At 41.6% G+C, this 15,879-nt stretch overlaps 1 protein-coding gene across 1 annotated transcript in view; it reads left to right on the forward strand.

Moving 5' to 3' along the window:
- The first annotated feature begins 2,564 nt into the window (after positions 1-2,564).
- The window catches only part of Pex14 (peroxisomal biogenesis factor 14), a 148,581-nt gene continuing 135,266 nt past the window's right edge, over positions 2,565-15,879 (forward strand). Inside the window, exon 1 of the mRNA XM_026397948.2 lies at positions 2,565-2,674. Coding sequence (XP_026253733.1) covers positions 2,639-2,674 — 36 coding nt within the window. The 5' untranslated portion in view covers positions 2,565-2,638. The remainder of the gene's footprint in view (positions 2,675-15,879) is intronic.

The raw sequence follows: 15,879 nt of genomic DNA on the forward strand, positions 1-15,879 counted from the left end.
GTAGAGTCACATACTTGGTGTCTTCATACATGTACACAGGGTAATGATTACCATCTCATTCCATGTCTTTCCCCCCCATGTCCCCTCCTTTCCCCTCCCTCTCCTATTCCTCTTTGCCTATCTAGAGTTCATTTAATCCCCCTCAGCATATTATGATATTATGAATCAGCATCCTTAAATCAGAGAAATCTTTCAGCATTTGGTTTTTTGGAATTTACTAAATTCACTTAGCATTATCTTCTCCAGCTCCATCCATTTACCATGATTTTATTCTCTTTTAATGCTGAGTAATATTCCATTGTGTTTATATATCACAGTTTCTTCATCCATTCATCTACTGAAGGGCATCTAGGTTGGTTCTACAGTTTAGCTATTGTGAATTGTGTTGCTGTAAACATTGATACATACTCCCTGTACTATGCTATTTTTAAGTCCTTTGGGTATAGACCAAGGAGTGGGATAGCTGGGTCAAATGGTGGTTCTATTCCCAGTTTTCCAAGGAATCTCCACACTGCTTTCCATATTGGCTGCACCAATTTGCAGTTCCACCAGCAATGTATGAGTGTGCCTTTTCCCCCACATCCTCACCAACACTTACTGATGTTTGTATTCTTAATAGCTGCCATTCTGACAGGAGTGAGATGAAATCTTAGAGTAGTTTTGATTTGCATTTCTCTAATTGCTGGAGATGATGAACATTTTTTCATATAATTGTTGATTGTATATCTTCTTCTGAGAAGTGTTTGTGCAGGTCCTTGGCCCATTTATTGTTTATTTTATTTGTTTTTTTTTTGGTGTTAATATTTTTGAGTTCTTTATATATTCTTTTTTTTTTAAAGAGAGAGAACTTTAATATTTATTTATTCATTTTTGTTTTCGGCGGACACAATATCTTTGTTTGTATGTGGTGCTGAGGATCGAACCTGAGCCGCACGCATGCCAGGTGAGTGCGCTACCGCTTGAGCCACATCCCCAGCCCCTCTTTATATGTTCTAATGTCAAGAATATATAAAGAACTCAGAGATTAGTGCTGTATCTGGTGTGCATGTGATAAGAATTTGTTCCCAATTAGTAGGCTCTCTATTCACCTCACTGATTGTTTCTTTTGCTGAGAAGCTTTTTAGTTTGAATCCACCCAGGGGCACTTTTTTCTACTGAGCTACATCCCATGCTCTTTTTACTTTTTAAGACAGGATCTCATTAAGTTGCCCAAGTAGGCCTGAGTTGCTCTCCTGCCTTAGCTTTCTGAATTGCTAGGATTAAGGGCATATGGTATCACCACCAGCTTTTTTTTTTTTTGAAATGGAGATCTCACTATGTTGCTCAGGCTAATGTCAAACTCCTGGGCTCAAGAGATCCTCCTGCTTCAACCTCCAAAGTAGCTGGGAATATAGGTGTGTTTGTTCTAATAGTATGCTTCCAGAAGTTTGTAATTTTCTTCCAGAAAAACTAATATTTAGCTGGGTGCAGTGGTGCATATCTGTAATCCCAGCTATGCAGGATGATCACACATTCTAGGCCAGCCTCAGCAACTTAGTGAGACCTTCAGCAATTTGGCAAGACCCTGTGTCATTAAAAAAAAAAAGAAAAAAGAAAAAAGAAAAAAAAAAAAAAGACTAGTGATGTAGTGCAGGTGTAAAGCACCCCCAGGTTCAATCCCTAGTTCAAAATAAATAAATAAATAAATAGATAGTAATTTAAACAGTCCCAAAGGGTGATATTTTATGTGAAGTAGAAATAATGGCCCATATTCATTCAGGGTCAGTCTCTTTCATATTTTGTTTTTGAAAACATGGATGTGCATATCGGATATTTGGTAAAGAGGAATTGTTAGTGTAGCCCATTTGAGAACTACAATTTGGTCAAAACACAGTTATGATAGGAGTTGAATAATAATGGTAACGTATGCATCCTTGTTCATATAATTTCAACTTTAGCTTAAAAATCTCAACCATTATAAAGTAATGATAGACACCTCCCCATGAAGCATCCTCTTTTGTGTTCTGGCAATAGACCTGCATAGAGTTATCAATGTTCTTTGGGCTGGGGTTGTGGCTCAGCGGTAGAGCGCTGGCTTAGCACATGCAAGGACCTGAGTTCCATGCACAGCACCATATAAAAATAAATAAATAAAATAAAGATATTGTATCCAACTACGACTGGAAAATAGATATTAAAAAAAAAAACTTTTCAAAATTCTATCTCCAACAATGCTGTAATTGTGTGCGTGTGTGTTTGTCCCGGGCTTGAGACCTGGATCTTGGATCCTTTAATTTCTAGCTCTTGCCAAAGTTCCTGACAAATAATAGACACTCAATGAATAGTACTGTACTGAGTTGTTAAAAAATAATTTACAAGTTTCTTCACATTCATTCATTTACTAAATGCTTATTGGGGACGGCAGAGATTTGATTCAAGAAATAATAATGCACATACAACAACGAAAAAAGAATCAGGCCTGTAAACCGAGCTCCTGGGAACTGCGCGAGGTGTCGGACGCCGGCTCCGCCCTCTGCCCCGAGCCCGCCCCCATCGACAGGCTCAGTTACTGCTACTTTAGTCTGGGCCGGAGCTTGCGAGCGAGGGCGTTTGGGAGAAACCTCGCCCAGCGGCGATAGATTAGTCAGGCCTCACAAAGATGGCGTCCTCGGAGCAGGCAGAGCAGCCGAGCCAGGTAAGAGGGGAGTGGGACTGCCCCGCCGCGGCGGCAGGGACCCCGGCCGAAGGGGCGCTAGGCGCACGGCCGGGAGCCGGGGGAACCCCGAGTCTCCTGAGCCGCGGCCCCGGCCTCTGGCCCCCTCGCGGGCCCCGCCCCTCTCCGGGACCTCCCCGCGCGGCCCCTCCCCTGGTGACCCCTCTTTGACCACCTTTGCAAGCTGGGCTCGGGGGCTCGGCCGGGCCCGCCGGGCCCCACACCTCGCCTTCCCGCCCCTCGGGGCCCACTTCAGTCCGGTGCGGAGGGCGAGGAGACCCTCGCGAGGTTCCCGGCCTGGAGCGGCGAGGGCCCCTCTAGTGAGGCGCGCCCGTGCCGGCTGCCCCCCCCCCCGGGGGGGGGCCCTGGCGTCCTCGGGGTTCCCACCTCCGCGGCCTCCGCCTCGGCTTGCGGGAGTGGCCTCCGCCGGCCTCCCTGCCTGCGGTGTCCTTTGCGCTCCCCTCGCCGAGTGGGAGGGTCCGAAATAGGCTGGGACCCTCGCAGTGCGTGGGTAGGATGGGGACGCTCTGTAATCCACGCGCGCCACCACGCATTGGGTCGAGTCTGCGTCCTCGCTGCCTTGGCGGTGGCTTCTTGGCCGGCGTACCTCTAGCTCTTCACCCACAGGTTTAGCCCAATCCCAGCCCAGTAAGGGGACCACGAGATCCAGTGTTGACGCCGGGACGACTTCCGTCGGGGAGCGGTGACAAGGTCTCCCAAGGGGTTAATAGTCCCAAGGTGGGGTGAGGTGAAGAGAGAAGGGCTAAGCAAGGGGCTGGGGCTCAGCCGTAGCTCACTCGCCTCGCACGCGTGAAGCCCTGGGCTCAATCCTCAGCACCACATAAAAATAAATAAAATAAAGGTGTTGTGTCCAACTACAACTAATATATATATAAAGAGAGAGCGTATGTTGACTGCGTGTGTGCTGTCATTGCTAAGGCAAATTGCGCTTATTTTCTCATTCAGTGCTCACTACAACCTTTAGGAAGTACAGGCTATTTACTAACCCCCATTTCGCCTAAGTTGTAATATGCTCAAAATCCTGTGCCTATTTGAGTCTTGATTTGACTCTAGATATATGTGATATCTTTTATTAGCCCATTCATGTTTTAAATTTAGTTAAGACTAGACCTCGAAAGAAAAAATGGTTTCACCCTTGGACCTTTTCACCTCCTTGAAACACCTTTAAAGGTTTTCTCCAAGTGGGGCAGGGTAGTGTACCCTTGTAATCCCAGTTACTGCAGGGCTGAGGCAGAAGGATGGCAAGTTTGAGGACAGCCTGAGCAACTTAGCCAGACCTTTTCTCAAAATAAAATATAAAAGACTGAGAATGTAGCCTAGTGGTAGACTGCTTGCCTAGCCTGCTCCTTGACCCTGTATTCAGTCCCCAGGAGGGGAAAAGTTTTTAGCAGTTTACTAGCATTTAACTTTCTTCCCGGCCAAATGACCACCACTTAATGTTTCTTTCTCCACAATAAACCTGTTGGAAGAATTACACTTGAGGGAATTGGAATACCTGAACATGTTCCCCAGATCAGCCTTTGTTAGTGTGAGTGATTCAGGAAGAAGATTCTGGATTGTTAAAACATGGGAGACAACTGGTTCTGGCTTCTTACGGTCAGAGGTTCCGGACTTTGGAAAGTGTATGAGAAGAGCAGTCATCCTTTCTTGTCTACCCTACTTAGTTTGCTGAAATGCCCAAGCTCCTTAGAATCTGGGTTTTTCTGAACTCTTATGTGTTAGGAATGCCCATAGGTATTGAGGGTGTGCTCTCAGTCTGATTACTCTAGGACATTTAATTTGCCAGTATTGTGAAGAGCACTAAAAACTTGCCACTTGGAGATAAAGTTACTTGAAGGTTACTTTGGTTCTGGAAATTGCCCTCTCTGTATTTGTGGAAAAGGATCTAGGTAAGGCTCTTTTAGGGGGCTTGGCCATCACTTGTTTGGTTTTCAGCCCTGCTTCTCCTTTGCCCTCCTTTTCAAAGCTGACAGAGAGGGGATTGCATCAGAGTATGCTGGTAGCCTAAGGAAAAACTTGAACTCTTCTTGCCAGATTATCACTGTCTAACAATAAGCTGCAAATGCATACTTTTTTAAGTGAGCCAGTTCTCTTTAGCACCTGTCTGTCCTTTCATTTTCAAGTCCCTAACAATCTGATTTCCCATTTCTCCAGTCTGAACGGAACAGGATTGAAAAGACTGTTTGGATAACTCCCCCAAACCTGGTTTGTATGTGAGAAGAATTGCATAGGGTTAGACCTGTGGGGCTGAGCCAGTGTTCTGCGTCTGGTAGAAAGTTTGTTAGTTGGCCTTGTGGGATCAACTTCTGGTTTCACAAGATGACGGGTGGAAAGCCCGCTCTTCCCTTGAGAAGAAGCAAAAAGTAATTGTTATAAGCATATGTTTTAAAGCCAGCCCCTCTGGCTTAGAGTCCTAGCCCCATTTGTACCAGCTATGTGTCTTGGATAGGTTACTTTTCTAGCCTTGATTTCTTCATTTGTAAAATAGAAATAATACTAATGCCTATCCTATAGGATCGCTGTAGGATTGAGTTTATTTATTGTGCTTAGAACAATACTGGATACAATGTGTTGTATGTTTTTATCCAGAACATTTAATATGTTCTGGATTTTCACTCTAAAGAAGATGAAAAACGGGGCTGGGGATGTGGCTCAAGCGGTAGCGCGCTCCCCTGGCATGTGTGTGGCCCGGGTTCGATCCTCAGCACCACATACAAACAAAGATGTTGTGTCCGCCGAAAACTAAACAATAAAAACATTAAAAAGAAAAAAAGAAGATGAAAAACTTTCCTCAAACCCCACTACTACACCTTCTGAGGTCTGATTTCTCATGTTGACTGCTATTCTGTGAAGTTGTTCTTTTATTTTGTTGTTGTTGTTGTTCTGAAGTACTTTCCTTGAAATTTCAGAAGAATGCCCTCTATCATGGTCTTTATGCTAGCTGTCCTTGATGACTTTTAGATTTGAGAGACATATTTGCTTTTTTTTATAATGGTAAAGTCTAATCTTTTTAGTCTATCCTTAAGACAATTTGTTGGAATTTTATTTATTGCCTCATATCCTTTTTCTGTTTTCCTCGCATTACTCTGTTTTGCATGGCTAATCTCTTATCAAAGTCCCTTCTAGTCTGTACATGTTGTGCCCCAGAGGCAGGGGAAAGGTTATCATATTGCTGTACACTATCTTTTGTGAAGAATAGAGGCATCATTCAATCTGGTTACTTAAGATTCATTGACTATTGAGGATTATTACAGACAGATTTCAGATCTGTTGTGGTTCTCCTAACATATTAAGTTTCAGATTGAGAGGACATAGTCGCAGGGAAGGGGAAGCGCCTAGTGAAGGAATGGCAGATTGTGGTTTTCTGCCCTGCCAAATTTTGTTTGACATTCTAATATTCCACCATTGAACTTGACACTTTCTCATCTATTCATTTGTAAAACCCTCCATCCCTCCAATACTGGGGATTGAACCCAGGGCCTCTGGCATGCTAGGCAAGTGCTCTGTCACTGAGCCACCCCCAAAGCGTTTTAGTTAAATTTAATTGATTAATTAATCATTTTGGTACAAGGGATTTAACTCTGGGATACTCGACCACTGAGTCACATCTCCAGTCCTATTTTGTATTTTATTTAGAGACAGGGTCTCACTGAGTTGCTTCACGCCTCACTTTTTGCTGAGGCTGACTTTGAACTTTCGATCTTCCTGCCTCAGCCTCCTGAGCCGCTGGGATTACAGGTGTGTGCCACTGCGTCTGGCTCCTTTATTTTATTTTTGAGACAGTTACCCTTCTAAGTTACCCTGGCTGGCCTCAAATTTGAAATTCTCCTGCCTCAGCCCCCAAACTCTTGGGATTATAGGTGTGTGCCATCATGCCTGGCTGGCATGCCATCTTTCTAATTTTATTTATTTTCGAGGTTGACGTCTTGCTATGGTGTCTAGGCTGGCCTCAAACTTGCTATCTTCCTGCTTCAACCTCCCAAGTAGGGTACTCTACCTTTCTGAGCATAAGTTAAAATGAGAGCAATAGTAATTAGCAATAATATTACCTGAAGAGTTGCTATGAGGCTTGACCAAAATCATAGGTATGAAGAGCGCCTGGTGCATAGCAAGTGTTCAGTGAGTCTTAGTTTCCTTCTCTAAGCCTCTATGTATAGTTTTGGAAGTCTGTTTAACTCTTGAGTTGTAGTAATTCAGACACGGTATTTTCCCCTTAAGTTTTTTTTTTTTTTTAAAGAAATTGAAACTGTTTTTTTTAAAAGTATTTCTCTTTTTTTAATATATATTTATTTTTTAGTTTTAGGTGGACACAATATCTTTATTTTACATTTATGTGGTGCTGAGGTTCGAACCGAGGGCCTCATGCATGCTAGGCGAGCACTCTACCACTGAGCCACAATCCCAGCCCCTGCTCAAGCTTTTTATTTGAACATTTTCCCAAAAAAGTTGAAAGAATTGTACAGGGAACTCTTGTAAAACTCACATAAAAACTTAAGCAAGATATGCTTCACATTTTGCTGAATTTGTTTCTCTCCCTCCTTCCCTCTTCCACGTATATAAATATATGAAGGATGTGTAGTAAGTTACAGACATTAAGATATTTATGTGTTTCTGAGGAGCAAACCCGGGGCCTCACCTGTTCTAGGCAAGCACTCTACTACTGAACTACAATCCTAGCTCAAGATATTTTATACTAGAAATATTTGTCTTTCATAAGGGTAAGATTATTCCTCTGCATAACCACCATACCATCATCACATAAGAAATTTAGTATTGATAAAAAGTATTATTTAATATATTCATGGTCAATTAATATGTTTAATTTGCCCAGTTAAAAAAGCTAGGATCCAGTCAGGAAACAGGGATTGCATTGATTTGTCTCTTTAGTTTCTTCCTTTTTTAGCCTCTATTTTGTTTTTTTAATTTTTTTCCCCCCTAACGTGATGCTGGGGAACAAATCCAGTGCCTCACGGGTGCTAGGCAAGCATTCGACCACTGAGCTACAACCCCAGTCCTGTTTAGTTTTTTTGTTCACTTTAATCTAGAATGGTTCCCTGGATAAAAGAAAAAGGAAAAAAAAAAGGTAAACTTTCAACTAATGTTTTACATATCTTAAAGTATTAAAAGTATGTGTACAGGTTGGTGACTTCACCAAGTCAGTATACTTGGATAACTGATATATCAGGCTGGGAGTGTAGCTCAGTGGCAGAACACTTATCTAGCATGATGGAGACCCCTGGGTTCTATTCTTAGTACAGTAAGAAATCAAACGTTAAAAAAAAAAAAAAAAGAAGTGTGTCACATTAGTTTGGGTAGACAGAAGTGATGGGAGGGGAGGGGAGGGGAAGAAAGGACAGCAGAATAAAATAGACTTATAGACTTTATTATTGTTGTATGTATATACGTGACTGCATGACCAATGTGATTCTGCAACCTGTACACTCAGAAAAATGAGAAATCATATCCCATCTGATTCAAATGTATGATATGTCAAGATCATTGTACTGTCATGTATAACTAATTAAAACAAAAAAATGTTATTTGAAGAGTGTTGTTTGGTTAACAAAAATTATAAATTTACAATTATGATTAATGACTATAAAATGTAATAAATGATAGTAACAATAATAAATTAAAAAAAAACAAAAAAAAACCAAGAATCGTAACCAGGACCTCAGAAGTAGCCCCTTTATCTCTTCCTTCACTATCCTAGTCCCCAAAGGTTGCTTCCATCTTGACTTAGATTACCACAACTTAATTTTGTCCGTTTTGAACTTTATATGTGTTTGACTTTTTTTTTTTTGTGGTAGTACTAGGGATTGAACCCAGGGGGTACTTTACCATTGAGAGACATTCTCAGTCCTTTTGAATTTTGAGATAGAGTTTCATTAATTGCCCAGGCTGGCCTTGAACTTACAGTGCTCTTGCTTCAGCTTCCCAATTACAGGCACTTATAGATTGCAGTACTGTAAGTGCCTCCCCCCCCCCCCCGCCCCTCATCAAGCCTTTTTTTCTTTGTGGCAATGGGGATTTAATCTAGGGATGTTCTGCAACTGAGCTCCCAGGCCATTTTTAAAAAAAATTTTTTTATTGTTGGTAGACCTTTATTTTATTGATTTATATGTGGTGCTGAGAATCGAACCCAGTGCCTCACACAAGCTAAGCAAGGGTACTACTGCTGAGCCCCAGCCTCAGCCCCCATTTTATTTTATTTTTTTGTGGTGCTGGAGATTGAACCCAGGGCCTTGTGCATGCAAGGCAAACACTTTACCAACTGAGCTATATCCCCAGCTCCCCCCATTTTATTTTTATTATTTATTTCATTATATTGGGGATTGAACTCTAAGGGCTTACTACCACTGAGCTACATCCCAGCCCTAAAAATTATTATTTATTTTTATGTGGTGCTGAGGATCGATCCCAGGACCTCGCCCGTGTTAGACATCCGCTCTACCACTGAGCCACAACCCCAGCTTCTAAAATTTATATTTTGAGATAGGGTCTTGCTGAGTTGTGGAGCTTGACCTTGAGCTTGCTGTTCTCTTGCTTCAGCCTTCTAAGTTGCTGGGATTATAAGTATGTGCCGCTGCACCCAGCTTGTAAAAATATTTGTGCATCTCCTTTGGTGAAGATATGTATGCACTTCTGGGCAGTACATGAGTCTTTTTTTTTTTTTTTATGACATTGATTGGAGAGTCTAGGCCATTTGTTTTATAGAGCATTCCACTATCTGGAGTTTTCTGATTTGTTTACTCATATGTAGACCCAGGTTAATAATTATTTATAAGAATATTATGTAAATGGGGGGCTGGGGATGTGGCTCAGTGGCAGAGCACTTGCCTAGCACATGTGAGGCACTGGGTTCGATCTTTAGCACTGCATGAAAAATAAGCAAATAAAGGCATGCTGTCCATCTACAATTAAAAATATAAAATAAAAAATATTTTATCAATGACATTGTATTCTTCTCAGTGAATTGCATCTGAAGGCATATGATAGCAGTTTGTCCCATTGTTGGGGATAAATTTTATCATTTGGTTAAGGTGGTAACTATCATTTTATCATTTGGTTAAGGTAGTAACTATTTCTCCATTGCAAAGGTAATTTTCTGAACTAGTCACTTTCCTTCCAGTTTTGCTGATATTTTTATTTTTTTTTTTTATTTTTTAAATTTTAATATTTATTTTTTAGTTTTCGGGGGACACAACATCTTTGTTTGTATGTGGTGCTGAGGATCGAACCTGGGCTGCCCGCATGTCAGGCAAGCGCGCTACCGCTTGAGCCACATCCCCAGCCCTGCTGATATTTTTAATAACTTAAGTTTATTATTAAGTGACAAAATCCTTGTGGCCTAAGCTTTACTGTGGGATTCTAATAGGTGTGTTGTAGTCAGTTCAGTGAGTTTTGACAAATGATATTGTACCTGTGTAACCCCACCACAATGAATGTCAAAACAATTCCTATGGGCTGGTAATGTTAGCTCAGTTGGTAGAGTGCTTGCCTCACTTGCATAAGGCCCTGGGTTCAATCCCCAGCACCACAAAACAACAAAAACAGGGGAGGGGAGGGGAAGGGGGGATAAGAAGGACAGCAGAATAAAATAGACTTTATTATTGCTGTATGTATATACGAGACTGTGTGACCAATGTGATTCTGCAACCTGTACAATCAGAAAAATGAGAAATGGATACCCCATTTGATTCAAATGTATGAAATGTCAAGATCATTATACTGTCATATGTAACTAATAAAAAAATAATTAAAAAAACAAAAACAAAACAAAAAAATTCCTGTATCCCTAAGTGTTCCCTTATGTTCCTTTCCAGTGAGTTCCTGCCCCTGGGACCAGGAAATATAAACGTCTTTCTTTTTTTTCTGATTTAGGGGCTCAAATCCAGAGCCCTGCATATGTTAGGCAAGTGTTCTACCACTGAGCTACACCCCATAGCCCTTTTTCTTTTATTTTGAGATAGGGTCTTGCTAAGTTGCCCAGTCTGGCCTTGAACTTGTGGTCCTTCTGCCTCAGCCTCTAAGTAGCTGGGATTACAGGTGCCCCCTTGTCCAGCTCTCTCCACTTTGTTCTTTTGGTGGTGCTGGGGATTGAACCCAGAGCTTTGTACATGCTACCACCTGCTCTACCACTGAGCTTCATCCTAGCCATCCAGCTGTGAACTACTTTCTATTAATGTAGATTATGATTGTCTTTCCTAGAGTTTTATATGAATGAATTAATAATGTAAGTATTCTCTATGTCTCGAAATTGATCCATGTTGTTATGCATGTCAGGAATTCATTGCTTCTTTATTACTGGGTAGTACTCCAGTGTATGGATATACCCCAATTTGTTCATCTGTTCACCAGTTGATGGATGTTTGAATTGTTAGCTTTCTATTGCTGTATAACAGTATTGCCACAAATTTATCAGCTTAAAAACAACTCCAGTTTGTTATCTCTTAGGATCAGTAGTCAGGGTAAGTTTAGCTAAGTCTCACCAGGTTGCAGTAAAGGGTCTGTTGGTGCTGTGGTCTCATTCAGAGCTCTGCTGGGGGAATGATCAACTTCCTAATTGCATTCTTGGAATTCAGTTACTTATGGATTGTAGATTGGAAACCTCAGTTTGTTACTGAGAGGCAGCTGTAGGCTGTCACCCACCCCCCCCTTTTTGTTTTGGTACTGGAAATTGAATCCAGGGGTGCTTAACCACTGAGCTATATCCCCCAGCCCTTTTATATATTTTATTTAGAGTCAGGGTCTTGGTGAGTTGCTTAGGGCCTCGCTAATTTGCTGAAACTGGCTTTGAACTCATGATCCTTCTGCCTCAGCCTTCTAAGCTGCTGGGATTACAGGAATGTGCCTCTGTGCCTGGCCGTCCTTTTTTTTTTTGTTGTTTTTTTTTTTGTTTTCCCCCACATGGGTATTCCCAGCATGACCACGTATCTCCTCAAAGCTAGCAAGGGAGAGAATCTCTTAGCAAAATGAACATTATAATCATGTATCATACCTACTTAATGTAATTACATGCATCCTGTCACTTTGTTGTGTGTTGTTGGCCAGATGCCAACGCCACAGGGAAGGAAAGGCAAGAGGGTATAAATACTAGGAGATAGGGATGGGGGAGCGCTTTAGAGTCTATTCCCCACAGCTTTGGTGCTAATTTGGGGCTACTATGAATCTTTATATTTAAGCGTTTATAAGAACATATTTTCATTTTTTTCTTGTTAAATACCTGTGAGTGGAGTTGCTGGGTTATACACATAAGATTCTTAAGTGTTTTGCGAAGTTGTACTGTTTTGCATTCCTACCAGCAGTTTGAGAGTTCCAGGTGGACTGCATGCACACCAACACTTGGTATTGTCTGTTGGTTTGATATTGTAGCCATTCTAGTGAGTGGTATTTCATTGTGGTTTTAATTTGTATATCTGTGATAATTAATAGTGGTTGAACATCTTTTCATGTGCTTGTTGTCCTGAGGTTCATGTTTTCTCCCACATGGGTATCAGTTATTCTAATACCCTTTTTATAAAAGATTGCCCTTTCTCCATTGAATTGTCTTGCCACCATTGTTAATCAAATAATCATAATATGCATAGATTAATTTCTCAACTCTGTTCTATCAGTTTATAAGTCATAATGCAACTAATATACTGTCTTGATTGCTGTAGCTTTTTAATAAATTTTGAAACCAGTTAGTGTGAAGTCTTCCAGCTATTCTTTTTCAAAATTGTGTTAAGCCAGCATTGGAGTTGCTGAGATTACAGGTATATGCCACTACACCTGGCTGCCTTAGTGCGATTTTGCATTTACTCTGCCTACTCCTAATTTCTGAGCCTCTAATTAAATATATATTATAGTGCCTGATGGACCATAGAGGCTCTGACTTTCTTCTTTTTCTTTTCTTTTTTTGAACTATCTGGGATTGAACACAGGGTCTTGTGTGTGTGTGTGTGTGTGTGTGTGTGTGTGTGTTAGGCAAGCACTCTACCACTGAGCTACATCTCCAGCCCTTTTTACTTTTTATATTTAGAGAGGGGCTTGCCAAATTGCTGGGATTAGCCTAGAACTTGTGATTCTTTTGCCTCAGCCTCCCAAGTAGTTGGGATTACAGATGTGAGCTACCATGGGCCCAGCTTCTGATTTTTTTCCTGTTCTTCATTTTGGTTAGCTTCTCTTTCTATGTCTTCATGTACATTTACCTTTTCTTCTGCAGTAATCTGCTATTATTCTCATTCAGTAAAGTTTTTATTCTAGATGTATGTTTCATGCTAGAAGTTGTATTTTCTTTAATTTTTTTTTTTTTAGTTGTTGATACCTTTATTTATTTATTTATATGCGGTGCTGAGAATCACACATGCCAGGCAAGTGCGCTACCACTGAGCCACAATCCCAGGCCCTCTATTTTCTTTTTCTTTTTTTGGTACTGGGGGTTTAACCCAGGGGTGCTTTACTACTGAGCCAAATCCCAGCCTTTTTCATTAAAAAAAAAAAAAAATTATTTTATTTTATTTTTGAGTACTAGGGATTGAACTCAGGGGCACTTGGCCACTGAGCTATATCCCCAGCCCTATTTTGTGTTTTTTTTGTTTGTTTGTTTGTTTGTTTTGAAGTGATTGAATGGTTTTGTTTACTGCTGTGTTCTCAGAGCTTAGAACATATATAGCAGATACTCAATAAATCTGTGTTGTATAGATAAAGGAGTAGAAGGATGGAAGGATTCTCCTTTTGTGGGTTCTTTCAGGTATTGATGCTCAAGAACTTCCAGATAAGGACTCCAGGCTGTGCATCAGGAAGCTTGCCCCACCACCCACCCAAGCCAACCTCCCAGGCCACCTGGCCCCACATACTTACTGTGGATGGTGTCTCTGGCCCTGGTAGTGGTCTCCCAGGGTCACAGCGTTATCCTACTTGGTGGCCACAATACTGACTTACACACGCTGTCCTGACACTCCACATAGAGGTTGCAGCTGGGATTGCTTGCTGCAAGGTGGGCATTAATCTGGTTGTCCACACTGACTGGGAGAAGGTATCAGCAAATGCTGTCCTGGAAGAAGGACTTGTACTTCTAGATTACAATGGGCACTGTGAGGGTTGTGGTCATCTGATAGGTACAGGATCACAGTTTGGAATAGTATCACTACATGGTAGGGGTCAGATGTGGTCACCTGGATGTCACTGGCAGGGGCTGTGTACCAGGTACTGAGAAAGAGCCACAGAAGACCACTGCGGCTGGGATAGGGTGTGTGGGGGGGTCCCGGGCACCCAGGAATGCACACAGGCCACCTGTGCCATCATAGCCATCTCTATTTTGTATCTTATTTAGAGACAGGGTCTCACTGAGTTGCTTAGTGCCTTGCTTTTGCTGAGGCTGGCTTTGAACTTGCAATCCTCCTGCCTTAGCCTCCCCAGCTGCTGGGATTATAGGCATGTACCACTGCTTGGGTCTCTCTAAGTTGCTTAGGACCTTGCTAAGTTACTGAGGCTAGCCTTGAACTAGTGATCCTTCTGCTTCAGCCTCCTGAGTTGCTGGAGTTATAGGCGTGTGGCCACCATACCTGGTTATAATTTCTTTTTATTTATAATCTTTTGTTTTTTATATTTATTTATTATCTTATATTTTTCTCCTACAATGATCATGTTTTCCTTTATGTATTTGGATGCAGTGTATCTGTCTTAGTGTTCTTTGTCTGCTAGTTATATAATTTGTTTTTTCTTATTATTATTGGTCACGTTTTCCTGTTTCTTGACACATGTTGAGAATTTTGGTTGAATGCTAGATTTTGTGTGTAAATTTCACATTGAGAGTTTGGATTTTGTGGTCTTGAAACAAGGTTGGGCTTTGTTTTGGTGGGTAGTTATTTGTAATTAACTGATTGATTAATTGATACCAGGGATTGAACCCAGAGGTTTTTAACCACTCAGCCACATTCCAAGCCCCTTAGCAAGACAAGGTCTTAGTTTCTTAGGGCCTTGCTAAGTTGCTGAGGTTGGGTTTGAACTTGTGTCCTTCCTGCTTCAGCCTCCTAGGTCTTGGATTACAGGCTTTGGCTACTATGCTCAGCCTATTTGTGATTCTTTCAAGTCCTGTTTTAAGCTTTGTTTGGGTGGGTTTCGGATAACTTTTGCTGCTGGGATAATCTGACCCTTGCTACCAAGGGTCTTCACCTTTTAGGTCTCTAACTGAATGCCCTGAATGAGCAGGAAGGATACTCCTCTGTTGATGCTTGGGATTACCGAGTCCTGTGGGAGTTCTGAAAGCTGTTGAGCTCACAGCTTCCTTATCACTCATTTTTTTACCCTTATGAAGTTTCACCCTATTCGTATGCAAGTTTTAATATTCAACAGAGCCTCAAGGGAACTTCTTGCAGACTTCTGGAGCTCTCTTTCCTCATAGCCGTTTCCTCTCTGGAACTGTGTTCTGCAGTTCTCAACTGCCTTTCCTCCCTGAACTCAGTGAAATCTCTGATCTCTTTACTCACTGAGACTGCCATAGTCTTCAGGGAACCCCCACCCCACTTCTTGGTCTGAAATGTGCCTCCTGGCTGAAAGCCAGAGAGGTTTTTGGGCCCAGATCATTTGTTCTGTTCTGTTCTGTTCTGATCCCGTGTTCACAGGATCACAGTCCTGTGCTGCCCGTTGTCCAATATCTACAAACAGTGGTTTCAGTTGTTTGCTTAGTTTTCTCACTGCTTTCTGTGGGAGGGTATGTTACTCCTCAGTTGATTTCAAGCAGAAGAGTGACGTGATATAATTTTTACTATCTCATCCAACTCCAATGGAAGTGGTAGTATTATTTCCATTAGTCCTGTAGACAAGGAAACTGAAGCTCAGAGAAGTTCAGGGGCATATCCAAGTCACTCAGTTATTCATGCCAAAACTCATGCACTTTCCACTCTACCTCTGCCTCTTAAAGAATATTTGTGGGTTGTATCTTATTCTTCCAGGACATAACCAGAGTGGCAGTCACATAGTGGATGTAGGATCAATGCTTCTGCGGCAGGAGTGAGGGCACCTTTGTCTGTTACAATAAAAACATTTCTCTGTGTGCTTCTGTGGTCTGTTTTTATTTGTCTGACTTTTTGTTTTTTAAAGCATTCTTAATCTTTTGCTTTCTTCTCTTCCTGCTGTCTTCATGCTGGCCTCTAAAGATCCAGAAATAGATGACTTTGGAG

Source organism: Urocitellus parryii, chromosome 11, assembly GCF_045843805.1.
Source record: "Urocitellus parryii isolate mUroPar1 chromosome 11, mUroPar1.hap1, whole genome shotgun sequence".
NCBI classification, from domain to species: Eukaryota; Metazoa; Chordata; class Mammalia; order Rodentia; family Sciuridae; genus Urocitellus; species Urocitellus parryii.